This window comes from Oncorhynchus kisutch, linkage group LG24, assembly GCF_002021735.2.
Source record: "Oncorhynchus kisutch isolate 150728-3 linkage group LG24, Okis_V2, whole genome shotgun sequence".
Lineage (NCBI taxonomy): Eukaryota > Metazoa > Chordata > Actinopteri > Salmoniformes > Salmonidae > Oncorhynchus > Oncorhynchus kisutch.
In genome coordinates this window covers 11,765,327-11,783,840 of record NC_034197.2, presented here as the reverse complement: position 1 = coordinate 11,783,840, position 18,514 = coordinate 11,765,327, and the positions used below count along the sequence as shown (strand labels likewise).

Genomic DNA, 18,514 nt, shown 5'->3' with positions numbered 1-18,514 from the left:
CAACAGCACACGCCAGCCCAGCCAGTGCCCCCCCTCCTCCATTTTCTTCATACCAAATTTAAAGTGGCTTACCAACTATTCATTTCCAAGTCGAAATTGGAACTGCCTGTGTTCAAATCAGCAATTTGTCTCTAGGAGTTTCCAGCAGTTCCCAAAATTATTTTCTTTTTCATGCACTTCCTCTTTTTTTGGGGGGGGGGTCGTGCACATCTCCTTCCTGCCTATCGGTCTCTTTTCCTTCCCTGAAGCTATGGATAGGAAGCCTGGTTGCATCACAGTCCAGCAGTTGCAGCCTGAGAAAACACTCGCTCCGTCTCAGTGCACTTGACTGCGTTAGAGCGGAGACAGACCAGCTGCCGGTGAGTGGGTCTTCAGATTTCTCATGTGGTCACCCCAATAACTCTCGATGTTTGTGTGTAAGGAAAAAGTTGTCTCTCGTTTTGCCTTCGTTGACAGTTCAGTGTCCGACGAGGCCAACAGCAAATCTGCAGTTTTATGATTGTTTAAAAGTTTTTTTTTTTGAATGCCTCTGCGTATATATGGTATATCATATGGGTATAGGACAAAAGGCTTGGCTTCACCTTTTAGGGACAAAAGGCTTGATTTCAGGGTGGTCTGAGTCTCTTCCTCGTTGAAGTACGAGCCTATTTCTCAAGGTGTGGGTGTGAAATCATGCTACATGTTGAAACACACTTTTGGTGGAATGTTTCCTTTGTAAAAAGAGAGGCTATTTCCTGTAAAGTTCTGTGAGATGGATGTCCTTCAGTTTATCTCTGTCCTAGAACAGACAATTCCCAAACTCTACTGTACATCCACTGACCAAACACAGCTAATCAAATGGACCGTTGACTATTGACGATGAGCTGTTTTTTTTTCTTCTGTTTTTTTGCCACTGCGTAATCATGTGGTTTGTGTTGGAGACTGCTATATTCTGAACTGATGTCAGGTTCCCTCTCTCTAGTCCGGACCTGTTTCCCTAGCGTACTCTCTACGGTGTGTACATCTGGAAAAGTCAGTCCTCTCCTAAGACTTACAGTAGGAGATGTGTCATAGGTTTGTCATCATTACCACACTCCATGTGGTTTTCCCCCCCAGTCTGCCTGACAACTCCTTTTAAAATACATTTCATCAGATGACAAGTCACACAGTTTAGTTTGACTAATGACTTTCCCACTGATGGGATCAGATGTCAGGCCTGTTTGGTTGGGAGTGTTTAACCCAGCCTGGGAAAAATGCATCCGGTTGTACATCAACATTATTTGACCTAATTTAAACTGAAAAGCTGCAGGCATTTTATTACAACACTAGAGAAATGACCTAATCTACTTCACTAATACCTGTGGCATTGGCCTGAATGACATCATATCCTTTATCATATATACTGTAATATACATCAAGTACCACAAGCAAAGTAAAAATCTGAAACATTTAAAAATATTTTTTAAAGATATAACACCTCACGGCACAACGGGGCCTGTGAAGAGACGTGCGCACACACACACACATTGTAATTTTGTAGTGATGGAGAAGTGATGTTTTTGTTTATGATGTAGGCTGTGATGTTTTGTAGAGATGTGGTTGTTTTAATACTGTTTGGACCCCAGGAACAGTAGCTGCTGCCTTGGCAATAGATACAAATACACCAAAAAAATGTATCCTGTCAACCAGACACCAGTCACTCAGCCTCAGGTTTGGGCTTGGATGTTTCACTCTGCCAATCATCTCCTCATTACAGATCGAAAACAAGTCTCCCTACAGTACAAGCCTTTATACATGAATCATCCCATGCGTCCCAGAAACACATGCACGCTCACTCTGCCCTAGCTTTGAACGCTCCGATACAACAAGTGCCTCTGTTTTGAAGAGTTCCATATGTGTTTTGAAGAAAAGCAAACCCTTCCACAGTAGAGGGGGGGGGGGTTATTAGTAAGGAGACACGCCAGGCTAGCGTTGTGTAAGACCTCCTGCTTTAAAAGCTCCGGCCTGGTCCTGGCACTCTCTCAGAGCCCAGCTAGAGAACCGGACCGATGGCGGGAGAAGAAAGAGAGAGCGCGGAGTCACTGTTCTCCCCTGCCTCTTCTCACAGACTCACCCAAGTTTATTTATTGAAAAAGAAATGGTCAGATCTGGCCCAGTCCTGACCCGGGGCTCTGATCTATCCCTTTGATCTCATTTATCCCCCCCCCACCTCTCTGTTTCCACCCAGCCTACCAGTAGCAGCCAGAACTAAAAGGGTACAGTCAGTGGTGTAGTGGTGCCTGGAGAAGTGGGTTTACTCTGATTTGGCCCCAAAATGTCCCGTTTTAATGACATGCACTCCGAATGATCTAAAATGCTTAAACCACATCAGGAGACCACTTTTTTGGGGGGGGGTATTTAAACAAATCTGACTTAAAAAAAAAAAAAATTAAGTGTACTTACCCTTTAATTTAAGTGCCAGGCACCTAGCACTGTTGTTTTGATTAGTGGTGTTTCTGTAGCACATGAGATGGACTTTTCAAAACAAATGGCCAATGGATTGATGCAAGTGATCATGACATCATTCTGACAGGTAGGCATGGGCTACTTTGTAGCTAGTTAACATTTTGTTGAAGTATTTGGGAAAGCCTTTCCATCTATCAGAAGGCGGTTAGGCCTATAATTAGCATCACTATATATATTTTTCTGTTCCTTAACTGTTTGAAACCTAGACTTTTTACTTCATATATGAGGCGTGTCCTACCTTGCTTCAAAGTAGCCTATAGCCAAAGTCCCACCATAGAAACGTGGAGGCAATTATTTTACAAAGGACTTTCTTTCATTGTCTTCCAGCCAAAAGCGTGATCCTTGTCATATTAGCAACCCTTGATAGTCCTTAGATCTCCCCTCTCTTAATTTCTCATTCTCACATATGTGTGGGATTTAGTGGGGTTTTCCACAAATTGCATTTTGGAACATTTGCGCTGTTCTAGGCCTACTGCCGTGCGCACGTTGCTGCACTGAAGACGATTATTTCTTCACATTTATCGTCATTTTTTTAAAAGCTTAACATTCTAATCTGCCTTTTATTAATTGATACGGTGTATACCTCCACTACACTATTATGACACGTACCCCAGAAGTGAGTATACGCAACACCCACTGAAAAATAGCTGTGTGTGCGGCGTATACCTGCGTTTATCCTCCGCTACATCACTGGGTACACTGAGGCTACAGCGTGTGATGTTTAGGACACCAACCTCTACAGTGAACCGAGGGGCCCCCCCAGTCGCGTGCTCAACTCCCAAGAGGGGCATGAAAATGTGTTCTCAGAAAATGGTAACTAAAAGTAATGATGGCCTAGATGGCAGGCCTAAGAAGAAGTGATTTAACTGTCTTTTTGATGTAACGCAGACTCCCTGGGTATTTTAGTGTTTAGCATTTGCGTACCAATCCATCATTCTGAATTAAAACCATGATTGATACGATGTCCCAGTAGTACAGCTGTAGCATTACGGTGAGTGCTGGCCACCCAGGCTGAAGCTGTATATTTTCTTTTAAGTGGTGTGGAGAGAGTCTCTCCCACGCAGCTCATTGATAAGTTGTAAGGCATGCCGACGGAGTCAGAGTCTGAACACAGAGTCCCAGAACAGACCAGACCAGGATAGGAAGGACTGGGAAGGGTTAGAGAGCGGAGAAGCTTTTCAGTTCTGGGACATCTGCTGTGGCTTTACCGAGTTAAAGTTCATATAAGGAAATCAAATTGGGCTCCCGAGTGGCGCAGCGGTCTAAGGCACTGCATCTCAGTGCAAGAGGCGTCACTGGCGTCACGAATCCAGGCTGCATCACATCCGGACGTGATTGGGAGTCCCATAGGGCGGCGCACAATTGGCCCAGCGTCGTCCAGGTTTGGCCGGGGTAGGCCATCATTGTAAATAAGTTAAATACAAAATTAAAATCAATTCAAATCAATTAATTATGCCCTAATCTATGGATTTCACGAAACTGGGCAGAGCTGCAGCCATGGATGGGCCTTGGAGGGCATAGGTCCACCCAATGGGGAGCATTTTATTGTCCCCAGCACAAGGTGCACCTGTGTAATGATCATGCTGTTTAATCAGCTTCTTGATATGCCACACCTGTCAGGTGGATGGATTATCCTGGCTAAGGACAAATGCTCACTAACGGGGATGTAAACAAGTTTGCACAAAATTTGAGAGATATTAGCTTTTTGTACATATAGAACATTTCTAGGATTTTTGTATTTTTATTTCCGCTCATAAAACATGGGACCATCACTTTACATGTTGTGTTTATATTTTTGTTCAATGTATTTGATTAGTTAGACGGGAGTGAGTCTGACACCAGTGTATGAGGGAGTCTGAAGTCTCTACTGCCTGTCTTGTTTGAGGGTGTGTGAGTGCACACAGTCTTACTATTTGTACAAGACTGTACACGACTGAGTCAAACCAATCATTTGTGTGTCACTTTTGCGTGTGTTGTGATAACGTGTCATCCAAGGTCGGTAGACACCAGTCGAGCCTCATTTACGGTCCAAGCCGGGGGAGGGTGTGTCTGTGTGTGTGTGTGTGTGTGTGTGTGTGTGTGTGTGTGTGTGTGTGTGTGTGTGTGTGTGAGATTCAGTACGTCTTATGTATTTAATGACTGATTATGAGAAGGCATATCAGCTTTAAGGTAACTAATGCTAAAGGGTGAACTCTGCTTCAAGTTGCCAAATCAAAGATGTCTAACACGTTAGTGCCTGGCCCTGAAGTGATGGTTTAGTGTGGGGGTGGAGTGATGTTATTGTGGAATAGTTCACTGAAACACTCTGCAGCACACTATCAACTGACTGCAGTGTTAACAAGGCACACAGTAAATTACTGAAAGGAAGGCTTTATTAGAGGACTGTAGCCATATCCAAATGTCATCATGACTGTTTGGGCTGTGCTCGACCCAGCTAAACACAATCGTCTGTCTTGACTGAACGTTCGTCATAGCTGTTCAGTGGTGTGTGTGATGGCTGCTGGAGACTGACTGTATGTGGATGACCCAATGGAAGATGGGAAGGGAATTTAATTAGCTTTGGGTGTGGGCACCAACAACGTGTGTGTGTGTGTGTGGAGCAGTAAACTAAACACAACAAGGGCCCTATTTTCTCTTTCACATTGTCTCTCAATAATCAGTCTCCTTCCACCAATATCCCATCCTGACAATTTTGCTCCAGTGAGTGCTATTCCACCTTTCACTTACACACTATGACATTGTACAGGCACTCGTTGCAACGTTCACTGGAACTATCATCAACCTTATTGCAGGAAATGTGTAAACACACACATACACACACACACACAGAGGTTGGGATTAGGTGTGCTCTGGCAGGACAGGCTGTTTAGATTAAAGCCAGTCAGTCCGGGGGGGGGGGGGGGGGGGTTGGGAGAGAGACTGTTGTGATTGATGCAGTGCTGTTGGCGGCCTTGCATTTTATCAGTATTTTCCTAATGACGAGGGGGCTCAAACCTTATAATGCCGACCATTTTGTGTGTGTCGCTCGGGCCACAATCATTGTTCCTCCTCCAAACCCGCCGCTAATCCCGTTGAGTTGATAACACGATAACACACACACACACACACACACACACACACACACACACACACACACACACACACACACGCTCCTGATCCCCAGCCAGCTGTCATTTGACCATCATCCTCCTTCAAAGTCACAGTGCACTCTGTAATTGGCCCATTAGTACCAGTCATCACCAAGTGTGCTGTGCTCTCATCTTCACTCTCAGGTGACCTATTGTTGGGAAATACTATCACAACCCAGTATCAATCGCTAAGATGAAATGGTAACTTGAATAATTCAACGTTTCAGTGACAAAGCCTTTGAGTCTTGTCCTCTGAGTATGTTCAAATGTAGTCTGTCCCCCCCCCCCCCTTCTTTATAACAAAACTCTGACAGGTTTTGGGACTGAATGTGTGGCTTTTTGTCCCGGAGAGAAGAGTCATAGGAGAGTTTTCATCATCCGAGAGGTGACACGTTTATGTGTGTTGGGTCGCCCAGGCAGCAGATACGTTCAGCAGCTTCAGTCCCGACAGGAATGCGGCTGCCTGGACACCCGGCCCGTGCGTGAGTTGTTGGTTACCTTGCTGAGCCCGCCGCTGTCTAAATATGGCATCTGATTTGCTCCTGTTTCACCCGTCTGACACACACACACACACACACACACACACACACACACACACGTCTGTCTCCACATTTCATTAACACCATGTCACGTCCGTTATGTGGTTGTTGAGGGAGAGCTGTTGGGATACAGGGGGCTGTGTGTGAAATGACTTCTGAGGGGAAAGGTTTATTGTTATTTCCAGGAAAACAAATTGAAAGCAGTACACTTGAGATTTCCTGACATGCTCATGTTGTTACATAGCACAATGTTTTGTATTTTATTTAACAGCGAGAGAGAACAGAACGAAACATTCCAACTATGGATTAATATAACTAGCAATATACCATCATACCAATGTTTTGGAATGACTGGAGAAAGGCCTTTTCTTTTAAGTTGCATTTGAATCTCCCATCCAACAACATGCTTCATCTAAAAACTTCAAAGCACACTAAACTTAATTGTGCTTTTGGAGGGGAGCGTTTCATGTGCCTATTACAGTAAACAAGGGTCTCTCTTTCTCTCTCTCGGTCTTTCTCTCTCTCGGTCTCTCTCTCTCTCGGTCTCTCTGTCTCTCTCTCGGTCTCTCTGTCTCTCTCTCTCGGTCTCTCTGTCTCTCTCTCTCGGTCTCTCTCTCTCTCGGTCTCTCTGTCTCTCTCTCTCGGTCTCTCTGTCTCTCTCTCTCGGTCTCTCGGTCTCTCGGTCTCTCTCTCTCGGTCTCTCTGTCTCGGTCTCTCTCTCACACTCACACTCACACTCACTCGGTCTCTCTCTCTCGGTCTCTCTCTCTCGGTCTCTCTGTCTCTCTCTCTCTCGGTCTCTCTCTCTCGGTCTCTCTCTCTCTCGGTCTCTCTGTCTCTCTCGGTCTCTCTGTCTCTCTCGGTCTCTCGGTCTCTCTCTCTCGGTCTCTCTGTCTCTCTCTCTCTCGGTCCCTCTGTCTCTCTCTCTCGGTCTCTCTGTCTCTCTCTCTCGGTCCCTCTGTCTCTCTCTCTCGGTCCCTCTGTCTCTCTCTCTCGGTCCCTCTGTCTCTCTCTCTCGGTCTCTCTGTCTCTCTGTCTCGGTCTCTCTCTCTCTCACACTCACTCGGTCTCTCTGTCTCTCTCTCTCGGTCTCTCTCTCTGTCTCTCTCTCTCTCGGTCTCTCTGTCTCTCTTTCTCTGTCTCGGTCTCTCTGTCTCTCTCTCGGTCTCTCTCTCTGTCTCTCTCTCTCTCGGTCTCTCTCTCTGTCTCTCTCTCTCTCGGTCTCTCTGTCTCTCTTTCTCTGTCTCGGTCTCTCTCTCTCTCTCGGTCTCTCTGTCTCTCTTTCTCTGTCTCGGTCTCTCTCTCTCTCTCGGTCTCTCTGTCTCTCTTTCTCTGTCTCGGTCTCTCGGTCTCTCTCACACTGTCTCTCTTTCTCTGTCTCGGTCTCGGTCTCTCGGTCTCTCTCACACTGTCTCTCTTTCTCTGTCTCGGTCTCTCTGTCTCTCTCTCTCGGTCTCTCTGTCTCTCTCAGTCTCTCTGTCTTTCTCTCTCTCGGTCTCTCTGTCTCTGTCTCTCTCGGTCTCTCTCTCTCTCTCGGTCTCTCTCTCTCACACTCACACTCACTCGGTCTCTCTGTCTCTCTCTCTCGGTCTCTCTGTCTCTCTCTCTCGGTCTCTCTCTCTCGGTCTCTCTGTCTCTCTCTCTCGGTCTCTCTCTCTCTCTCGGTCTCTCTCTCTCGGTCTCTCTCTCTCTCACACTCACACTCACTCGGTCTCTCTGTCTCTCTCACTCGGTCTCTCTGTCTCTCTCTCTCGGTCTCTCTGTCTCTCTGTCTCTCTCTCTCGGTCTCTCTGTCTCTCTCTCTCGGTCTCTCTCTCTCTCGGTCTCTCTCTCTCTCGGTCTCTCTCTCTCTCACACTCACACTCTCTCGGTCTCTCTGTCTCTCTCTCTCGGTCTCTCTGTCTCTCTCTCTCTCTCACACTCACACTCTCTCTGTCTCTCTGTCTCTCTCTCTCGGTCTCTCTGTCTCTCTCTCTCTGTCTCTCTCGGTCTCTCTGTCTCGGTCTCTCTGTCTCGGTCTCTCTCTCTCGGTCTCTCTCTCTCTCAGACTCACACTCACTCGGTCTCTCTGTCTCTCTCTCTCGGTCTCTCTGTCTCTCTTTCTCTCTCTCGGTCTCTCGGTCTCTCTGTCTCTCTCTCTCGGTCTCTCTCTTTCTCTCTCTCGGTCTCTCTCTCTCGGTCTCTCTCTCTCGGTCTCTCTGTCTCTGTCTCTCTCGGTCTCTCTCTCTCTCACACTCACTCGGTCTCTCTTTCTCTCTCTCGGTCTCTCTGTCTCTGTCTCTCTCGGTCTCTCTCTCTCTCACACTCACACTCACTCGGTCTCTCTGTCTCTCTCTCTCGGTCTCTCTGTCTCTCTCTCTCGGTCTCTCTGTCTCTCTCTCTCGGTCTCTCTGTCTCTCTCTCTCGGTCTCTCTGTCTCTCTCTCTCGGTCTCTCTGTCTCTCTCTCTCGGTCTCTCTGTCTCTCTCTCTCGGTCTCTCTCTCTTGGTCTCTCTGTCTCTCTCTCTTGGTCTCTCTGTCTCTCTCTCTTTCTCTCTCTCGGTCTCTCTCTCTCGGTCTCTCGGTCTCTCTCGGTCTCTCTCTCTCTCACACTCACACTCACTCGGTCTCTCTGTCTCTCGGTCTCTCTGTCTCTCTCTCTCTCTCTCTTTCTCTCTCTCGGTCTCTCTCTCTCTCTTTCTCTCTCTCTCTTTCTCTTTCTCGGTCTCTCTCTCTCGGTTTCTCTGTCTCTCTCTCTCGGTCTCTCTGTCTCTCTCTCTCGGTCTCTCTCTCTCTCGGTCTCTCTCTCTCTCGGTCTCTCTCTCTCTCTCTCGGTCTCTCTGTCTCTCTCTCTCTCGGTCTCTCTCTCTCTCGGTCTCTCTCTCTCTCTCTCTCTCGGTCTCTCTGTCTCGGTCTCTCTCTCACTCACACTCACTCGGTCTCTCTCTAGAGAGCATGCTGTTAACCCTAGATATGTGTCTGGGTTAGGGTGTAGACTAGAGGTCCCGGGGAATAGAAAGGAGGAGCGTCAGAGGACCCTGCCTGGCTGTCTTGGAAATGAGGGAGGGGCCCCTGGTCTAATCTCAACCCTGCCTGCCTGTCGACGGAGCGTCAGATGGCTCTGCCAGAGCAAGATCAGCCCAGTCCACTGAGATTAGGGGGCTTTGGACTTCTTAAATCTGCGTATTATTATTATTTTTCTCCTCCTCCTTCACGTTTATCTCTATACTGGGACTCCTTCCTTGGCTTGGCCGGTCTTAACCTCACAGCTACGCCTCCCCCGGCCCCCAACCAGTTCCTCAAAATACTTACTGGTACTTAACCTGGCTAGACATTGAGAAGTATGGATTAATTAGGCAGCTTGTGGCTGTTTCCGGGGGGAGAGAAAGGAAAGGACTCTGTTAGTTATAGCGTACTGGAGAGGTGGTGGATTTTGTAGCTGAATGCCTGGGTGCTTATTGGCCTGGACATGGAGCCTGACTGTATGGCTGGCTGGGGGACAGTGCTGCTCTCATTCACTCAGCTGGAAGGTAGGTGGAGGGTGAGAGCACAACAGGGGCACATTCTTGTACGCCTCAATTCATTAAACCAAAGTGTTCTTGACTGTTTTCCAGGGATTTAAATTACAGCTTAATGGCCCTAGCAGAACATATGGTATTATCAATGTTTGTGGATAGCTGGAGTTGACATGCTGCATCTTTGTGTTGACAGGTACTTTATATCCATGCATGGAATACAAAGCCTACAGGTGTATTTATTGGCTTGTCAACGTAGTAAGAACATCCAACAGGGCTGTGTGATTGTTATTCGACCTGCGTGATTGGTAGCTTGTGGGAAAACACTTGTTGTGTGTGTGTGCTTGTTTACATGAAGCCCCCCCCCCCATACACGCATGCTGTGTGAAACTAACCTCCAGTCCTGAGCAGAGCACACCGAGACAATGACAGGAACTACATTACCAGGACCTAAATTGTCTCTCCCCAAACGTCCTCATTCCCTGTATAGGAGTCGGTCTGGGTTTTCGTGGTGCCCGGGGAGGAGAAGAGGCTGGAGAGGGGGAAACCCCTACCCATGTCCTCCACCCCCTGGGCCAGGGATTCCACCCCCTGGGGCTGCTGGTTGAGGGGGAGGTCTGTCTGGGTCTGGCCACAGGTGGAGAGGGCCTAATCCAGCTCCCTTCTGCTGTCTGTCTGCCTGACTGGATGGCTGGCTGGCTGGCTAACTCTAGTCAGAAGACCTCCTGTGCGCTGTGTGATATCAAACTGTGTCTGCTGCTTCCATGCCCCTGTGATGGTGTAAACAATGGCTTGGGTCCTGGAGCAGTAGTCTGTCTGTCCTGCTGATGTAAATGTGTCGTTATACTGTGACCTGTCTCTCTGTTAACCTACTTGACCTCCCCGGGCTAATTGCGAGCTTGGGGAGGAAGTGTCTGGCGCGCGAGACTACTGGCCTGTTTGATTGGCACATCTGCTGTGCAGACCAGACCCTCACCCCTCTCTCTCCCTCTCTCCAGGTGTGCCACCACCCAGAGTGCCTGGACCTGAACAACAAGAGCCCTCTTCACCTTTGTGAGTCATGTGACTCCCGCTGCCACCCGGAAGACACAGAAAACATGCACTTTGACCGACACCCCCGCTTTGACCTGCAAACCCAAGGTACACAGCACTACCCACCGCAACACATACACACCCAGACTTCCTCTCCATGACATTTAGTGCCCGATCCTACACTCAGGTCAGGTCATATGCAGGGGTGGGAGTAGTGAAATACATGTAGTTCAATTAGGAATTGAACTACATGTTGTCGTAGCTTGGTGGTAGTTTAATAAATTCAAATCTTTGTAGAGTTTTCAGTAGTTAGCTTCACCACTTACATGGCAGAAAAGTAACTAACTGCTTTTCTTTTCAAGTAGGCAGTCATGTCCTTTCTTTTTCGGCATCAGAACTGCCTAATTCTCACTTGAAACAGTTTTTTGTGTTTGACAGACTAAATGGCACATTCTGTCAGCATCTGGATCCAGACCGATCTGTTCTTGCGATTTTGTAGTCTATGACATTTAATAATTGGACATGATCATTTTTCACGATGTAGTCTCTTTTCGAAGTAACTATATTTTTCTTAAGAGTAGCTTAACTTCCTCCAGTGTGAAGTAATTGCTAGCTTGGTAAACAATTTTTTTCAGAGTAGCTTCCCCAACACCGGTCGTATGATAGGTCAGGTCAAGGTCCCCAGAGCTGCACTTGTATCGAAACTGTTGAGTCAAAGAAATGTATTTCCCCAAAACATATTACATGCATAAGAATATATTCTCGACCATCTTCCTGTTCAACCACTGACTTCCTCCACCCGGGATTCCATTATTATTATTTTCAACTGTGTTCATTGTAAGATATGAAGCTGTCTGACTTGTTCTGTGCTCATTGAACTCATGTGTTAGTCGCGACTGCCTTCCACAGAATTGACAAACGTTTAGAATGTCCTTTTAATATTTAGTCAGGCTAGATTAAACTGGAAGTACCTGTGTTATTATTAAAGAGTGTTATTAAAGATCTCTAACAGATATTCTGTGTACCCCCCCCCCCCCCCCCCCCCCCCCACCTCTCCTGAAAGGTTCCATCCTGGCCCGGAACGTTTCGACGCGCTCCTGTCCCCCCCGCACCAGCCCCCCCTCTGACCTGGAGGAGGAGGACGAAGGGGCCAACGACCGAGGGTATGTCACTTCCGTTATGTCAACGATCCAGACATCATCACTTTGTCTGTCTGTCTGTCTGAGCATGGCGCTCGTCATTTCGGTTTGAAGGAGAAAATGTACGCTAGACGAGTGAGGGGAGTCATCTTTGACGGCACTGCTCTAGTACTATACGATAGTTGTGCTTGTGTTTACGTTAGTGTTGACCTGTTATTCCATAGGTGTTTCATTACGGAGTTAATATGAGAATGATTTGTTCAATATTTGTGTCAATTAATGTGCAAATGACTGTTGTTCCCCCCCCCCCAGGGAACGTAAAGCTGGGGGGTTGAAGTTGGTGAAGAAGAAACCACGGCGACGGCACACTGACGTGAGTATTGATGCAGGCGGGCAGGGGTGCGACGTAGAAATACACCCCTTAGGAAACCACATCTCTCTACCTCAGTTCCTAATAGTATTGGGTCAAGTCTGTTGGTCTGAACAGAGCTGTCTTGGAAAGTTGTAGGTTGTATGATGATCACGGTGCCAACATGATTGCAGGCTTCATGCAGCAGCCAACATGTGTCTCTGAGGTCGCGTTAGTTCTCTGTGGCAGCCAGGGAGTGATATGTGTGTATATATATATATATATATATATATATATATATATATATATATATATATATATATATATATATATATATATATATATATATATATATATATATATATATATATATATATATATATATAATGGTCTCCGTCTTAGCCAGCCTGCTTGCTAGTAAAGGGCCTCCCTGTGCATCTACTGAGAAAGAGATCACTACGGGCGTTCTGACTGAGCTCTTCAGTTCGACGGCCCGTTAACTTCCAATGTGTCTGTCGCCCCCTGCAGGATCCCAGCAAGGAGTGCTTCAGCCTCAAGTTTGATCTGAACGTGGACATTGACACAGAGATCGTCCCCGCCGTGAAAAAGAAGACCCTGAGGTGAGAAAGAAGGCGGCTGGGGAGTGGTGGAGTCGTTATGAATGGTTTGACTAAGCCTGTAGGGCATGGATCGTCAACTAGATTCAGCCGCAGGCTTATGTCTTTTCTTGAGCGGAAGGTTAACATGGAACATAATTACAAATAATTTGTGGACTGCAAATTGACAGCATGAAGCCCAAATGGATATAATAGTTAAAACCTTGCTTGCTTTTGTATACTATCAAATTTATCGAGCTATTATCAGTGGGAGTATTTTTGGAACAGATTTCCAAAATAAAAATCACTTGGAACTGATTTTCTAGTGTTTTTAAGAGTAAAAAAAAAAGACAAAGTCCAACAATTAAACTTGGTGGGCCAAATACAGTCACGGGCAGGATGCCAGTTGGGAAACCCTGTTGGTCTGTTAACTCTGTTCTCTCTGTGTTCCTCTATTCCAGGGAGGTGCTTGGTCCTGTGTTTGAGCGTAAAGGTATTGAGTTATCCCGGGTAGATCTGTTCCTGGACCAGTCCAACACTCCCCTGTCCCTGAACTTTGAGGCTTACCGCTTCGGTGGCCACTACCTCAAAGTTAAAGGTAACTGCATCAGAGGACCAGTCAGCATCCATCAGAACACCACATCTTATTATGCTTCCCTCAAGTTTCACAATTAATAAAATAGAATATATGAATATATTAACAAGTGTTAATATTTGTTGGAACATAAGATTCAACAACTGAGACATACACTGAAGAAGTTACATAGACATGTGACTAACAGAAATGGAATAATGTGTCCCTAAACAAAGGGGGGGTTCAAAATCAAAAGTAACAGTCAGTATCTGGTGTGGCCACCAGCTGCATTAAGTACTCCAGTGCATCTCCTCATGGACTGTACCAGATTTGCCAGTACTTGCTGTGAGATGTTACCCCACTCTTCCACCAAGGCACCTGCAATTTCCGGGACACTTCTGGGGGGAATGGCCCTAGCCCTCAGCCTCCGATCCAACAGGTCCCAGGCATGCTCAATGGGATTGAGAACCGGGCCCTTTGCTGGCCATGGCAGAACACTGACATTCCTGTCTTGCAGGAAATCACACACAGAACGAGCAGTATGGCTGGTGGCGTTGTCATGCTGGAGGGTCATGTCAGGATGAGCCTGCAGGAAGGGTACCACATGAGGGAGGAGGATGTCTTTCCTGTAACGCACAGTGTTGAGATTGCCTGCAACGACAACAAGCTCAGTTCGATGATGCTGTAACACACCGCCCCAGACCATGGCGGACCCTCCACCTCCAAATTGATCCCACTCCAGAGTACAGGCCTCGGTGTAATGCTCATTCCTTTGACGATAAAGGCGAATCCGACCACCACCCCTGGTGAGACAAAACCGCGACTCGTCGGTGAAGAGCAGTTTTTGCCAGTCCTGTCTGGTCCAGCGACGGTGGGTTTGTTCCTACGTTGTTGCCGGTGAGGACCTGTCTTACAACAGGCCTACAAGCCCTCGGTCCAGCCTCTCTCAGCCTATTGCCGACAGTCTGAGCACTGATGGAGGGATTGTGCCTTCCTGGTGTACCTCGGGCAGTTGTTGTTGCCATCCTGTACCTGTCCCACAGGTGTGATGTTTGCATGTACCGATCCTGTGCAGGATGGTGATACATGTGCTCTGCCACTACGAGGATGATCAGCTGTCAATCCTGTCTCCCTGTAGTGCTGTCTTAGGCGTCTCACAGTACATGTCTTAGGCGTCTCACGAACATTGCAATTTATTTCCCTGGCCACATTTGCAGTCCTCATGTCTCCTTGCAGCATGCCTAAGGCACGTTCACACAGATGAGCAGGGACCTTGGGAATCTTTCTTTTGGTGTGTTTCAGAGTCTGTAGAAAGGCCTCTTTAGTGTCCTAAGTTTTCATAACTGTGACCTTAATTGTAAGCTGTTAGTGTCTTAGCGACCGTTCCACTGGTGCATGTTCATTAATTGTTGGGAAACTGTGTTTAATCCCTTTACAATGAAGAGCTGTGAAGTTATTTGGATGTTGACTAATTATCTTTGAAAGACAGGGTCCTGAAAAAGGGACGTTTCTGTTTTTTCTGAGTTTATATTTTCCCACGGAATCGACCTCTGTCTTTGGATATCGTTTTGATTCTAAACCAACCAAGGTACAATGCGTTTCAACTTTTGATTACTACCCTGCACTGACAACCAGATTTGTTGGGTTAACAAACCATGAAACAAACACTAATCTAATTGATTGTTCTATATTCGAGAATATTTGGCTTTTCTTTTTACCCACAAGCTTTAAAAATGCCTGGGTGGGACAGATGGCAGGGCCTTAGTTTCCTGTCTCTCCCTTGGTTCAGAGAGGAAACTGGACAGGGCGTCCCCCATCTTGGATCCCCGCACGAGACTATTATCTGTAGCAGCAAATCATCTAATCTATTTTTTAGTTGTTATTTGTCACATGCGCCGAATACAACCGGTGTAGACTTTACCGTTATGTAAGCATTTTAAGAGCCCTTTCCCAACAATACAGAGTGTAATATAGTTTATACAAGAAGTACCGAGTCAGTGTGCAAGGGGTACGAGGTAGTTGAGTTAATATGTACATGTAGGTAGGGGTAAAAATGACTAGGCAATCAGGATAGATCAGTGGAGGCTGCTGAGGGGGAGCACAGTTCTTAATAATGGCTGGAACAGAGCGAATGTAATGGCATCATATCATCTGCTTTGATGTATTTTTCTTTATACAATCCAATGTTTAAGAGGGATTTAAGGCTGCCCACTAGATTAGAGATCCTGTTTTTGAGCCCGCAGAGCGAGAACTTCAACAGGAAGCTAGAGCCAAAAAGAAAAGAATGTTGATACGTTTTTTTGGGCATGTACTTTTCTATTGCAAATATCGAGCTTCAATAAAGAGAATTTTAAAACCCAGGAAGCTAACCCTCCCATTGTTGGTTCCTCCTCAGCGCGGCCAGGTGATGAGCTGAAGGTGGAGCAGGGGGTGAAAGACCTGCGGTCGCTCAGTCTGCCCAACATGAAGCCCTCCTTGGGGGAGCAGAGTCCCTACATCCTTACCCTCTGTAGTGAGAGGGTGGAGCACGGATCCCTTGGACGCAAGGAGAGCAACGTCGATCTGCTGGTCAGTGCAGCCTCTACAGTATGTTCTCACTCGCACACTACACTAAATCTTCTTTCTCTTTTTCTCTCTCGCTCTCTCTCTCTCTCTCACACTAAACACATTCATGCCATCGCTAAATACATTCATACAGACACTTGTAAGCACAGTTAAACTATAAATCCTGTCTGACTTATACACAGCCACGGCCCACTCATCTCTAAAACCTCTTGAAACTTTTGTTGTGACTTCCTCCCACTTTCCATAATCTCACCCTTCATCCCGTGATGCCTTTTCTTCATGTAGTGGATCATTCTATGTAGTGATAATAAGCCAGTCAGTTACCATTACCTCATCCTCCATTACCTCATCCTCTATTTACCTCTATCTTTCCTCCCATCTGAACACTTAAACCCTGCTTATCGATTTCCTCATGACCTCTGTACTGTGCCAGCCTCCACTATGTTTCCGACTAGCCTGGGCTGTGCCAGCCTCCACTGCAGCCCTCTGAGCCTGCTGTGAGACTGGTGACCTCACGCAGGAAGAGGCGCTGGCTCTGGCCGCTCCCCCCCCCCCCCCCGACTGACAGGGAGGACCAAGAAGTGCTTCCTTTTGGCCTGGAGAAGAGGTGCTGAGAGAGAGTGGCTGGCTGCTCTTTTGGACAAGGGGTGAACTGGCACCCAGGTCCTCTGTGCTAAACACAGGCACGCTTTCCATAGCTGTGTGTCGCGTGAACTGGGCTGACTGATTTTGACACCGGACAAAGAGAGAGAGAGGCTGCAACCTTCCCTCAATATGATGTCTGTAGTTGGTTCTATGCTCTTGCACATTGCTTTGAAGCTTGTGTGGACTAGCCCTCTGTGGTTACAGAGTGAAAAACAAGTCCATGGGTGTGAACAGTGACGCGGTAGCGTTGCGTGCCACTGAAAACATGGACGTGATGTCATTGCGGCCGTGCCCCCGGGCCAGGAAGCGGGTAGCGGGTGGGGATAAAGCTGAGGTTGCTGTAATGTGACAGGGCTTTAGTGTCCGTCTGTCTGTCTGTGGATGGGTAAGTCGCCAGCCTCAGACATGGGCCTGTCTGATTTAGTCAGAAGCTTGGTCATACTGTTCATCTCCTCTCCTGTCTTTGTTTAGTTAGAAGTGCCTCATTCAGTCAACATTTAATGCTTGACAAGTCCCCTTCAGTAAAATTCATTGGCTCTTCTTGGCTACTAGAAATCCATCCGCTAAGTAATGTTGCCTGGTGCGACCGTTTTCTGTACATGTCATGAATTGTTGCGTCATCATCTCAAACCGACAGCTCTTGATACGATAACGATGCAATTCTCTTTGTTGCAATTCTCTCCGTGTCCTCAAGAGGGAGATAAAGAGTTGAGAAAGGCTACACACTTTTCATCCTGTAGGATAGGAGGTCAACACTGAGCCATGCATTTGCTTAATATAGCATTCCAGCAGAGCCCAGGGTCTGGTAGAGACTGAGGAAAAATGGAACATGCTGAACCTTATGGGTGTTGACTTCAGCCCTTTTAAATTACACACGGACCATTCCAAGCCTGGCTGGCTGCTCGACCGTACAGAAGACTTTGCTCCAGGTAGTTTAAATATTTATCTAGCGACAGGATACAGCCTGGCATAACAACGAATTGAGCCAGGCAGGCTTCAAATAGACCAGGCAAATTCTGCTACTCTTAAAGGAGCGTCCGTTGTGCACGAAAAGGGATATTACAAGTTTGTAATATTATGTGTGCCACAGAGCTTGGAAAGTTAAGAGGTGCAGGGCAACCGAGGATTTGCCTGTCGACTCGAGCCGAATTCTTCCGCTGCTCTATCGTTCGCTACATACTTCAGTCTGAATCTGCCAGCGTTGAATTCGTTTGTGGTGACGACGGGCCTTTGTACAAAACAAAGTCATCAGCGTTTGAATCGTCTCTAACCAATCAGAGTATCAAAGCCCAAAACGTTGCTTTGCCCACGTGTGTTCTGGCTCTTGTCCAACCCATCGGTTTCTGTTTCCACATTGACCTTAATCACGAATACACATTATGCCCGTTCACCCATTTCCACCTCCCCAATTACCACCGTTGACGTCTCTCACCAGACCAGAGAAGGCAAAGGCCTGGGATGGGCAGGGCTGTGTAGGGCTCATTGTCGTGTGACGGCACGTAGATACTAGATACTCAACCTCCCACCAAATTCTGTGCAATGCTCACACAGTCCCAATGCAATCCCCATGCCCAGCCAGAGCTTAGCACTAACCCTCTGCCTACCTACCTAGCTAGCTCTAAGGTAGAGGCTCCAGAGGTACTGAGCAAAGATTACTGGCACCTGGAAAAACCCATGGCACAAATGGTGGTAGACTGGCAGGACTGTGTCTGCTACCTGCCAAGAGGTTAAGGTATTAGGCACAGGCTAAAGTCCAAAATGTGTTTATAAACGTTTGACCAAAGGTGAAATTACTACTAGCATAATTGTGTCCCAAGAGTTGCAGTTTAATTTTGTACAGGCTTTGGAAAATGCTAGTCGCTGTGTAAGCCTAATGTAACTTCCGAATAGTACCATTTATTGATCATCTAAGCTGTTGGCGACCCCAGTCACCTGGTTAACAATAAGTACTTCAAACAGAATGCGGTGGA

The 18,514-nt window shown here is 47.0% G+C and overlaps 1 protein-coding gene across 7 annotated transcripts in view; it reads left to right on the top strand.

Annotated features, from left to right (window-relative positions):
* LOC109869296 (pleckstrin homology domain-containing family G member 5) overlaps nucleotides 1-18,514 on the top strand; it is a 70,250-nt gene that overhangs the window by 33,400 nt on the left and 18,336 nt on the right. For 4 of the 7 annotated variants that reach the window (XM_031804128.1, XM_031804125.1, XM_031804129.1 and 1 more), the window contains 6 exons: nucleotides 10,643-10,784; nucleotides 11,740-11,839; nucleotides 12,128-12,188; nucleotides 12,693-12,784; nucleotides 13,222-13,358; nucleotides 15,730-15,920. In XM_031804128.1, coding sequence (XP_031659988.1) covers nucleotides 10,643-10,784; nucleotides 11,740-11,839; nucleotides 12,128-12,188; nucleotides 12,693-12,784; nucleotides 13,222-13,358; nucleotides 15,730-15,920 — 723 coding nt within the window. Of the gene's footprint in view, nucleotides 1-258; nucleotides 360-10,642; nucleotides 10,785-11,739; nucleotides 11,840-12,127; nucleotides 12,189-12,692; nucleotides 12,785-13,221; nucleotides 13,359-15,729; nucleotides 15,921-18,514 lie in introns of those variants that run through there. The other 3 variants (XM_031804127.1, XM_031804131.1, XM_031804130.1) reach the window with 2 other exon arrangements.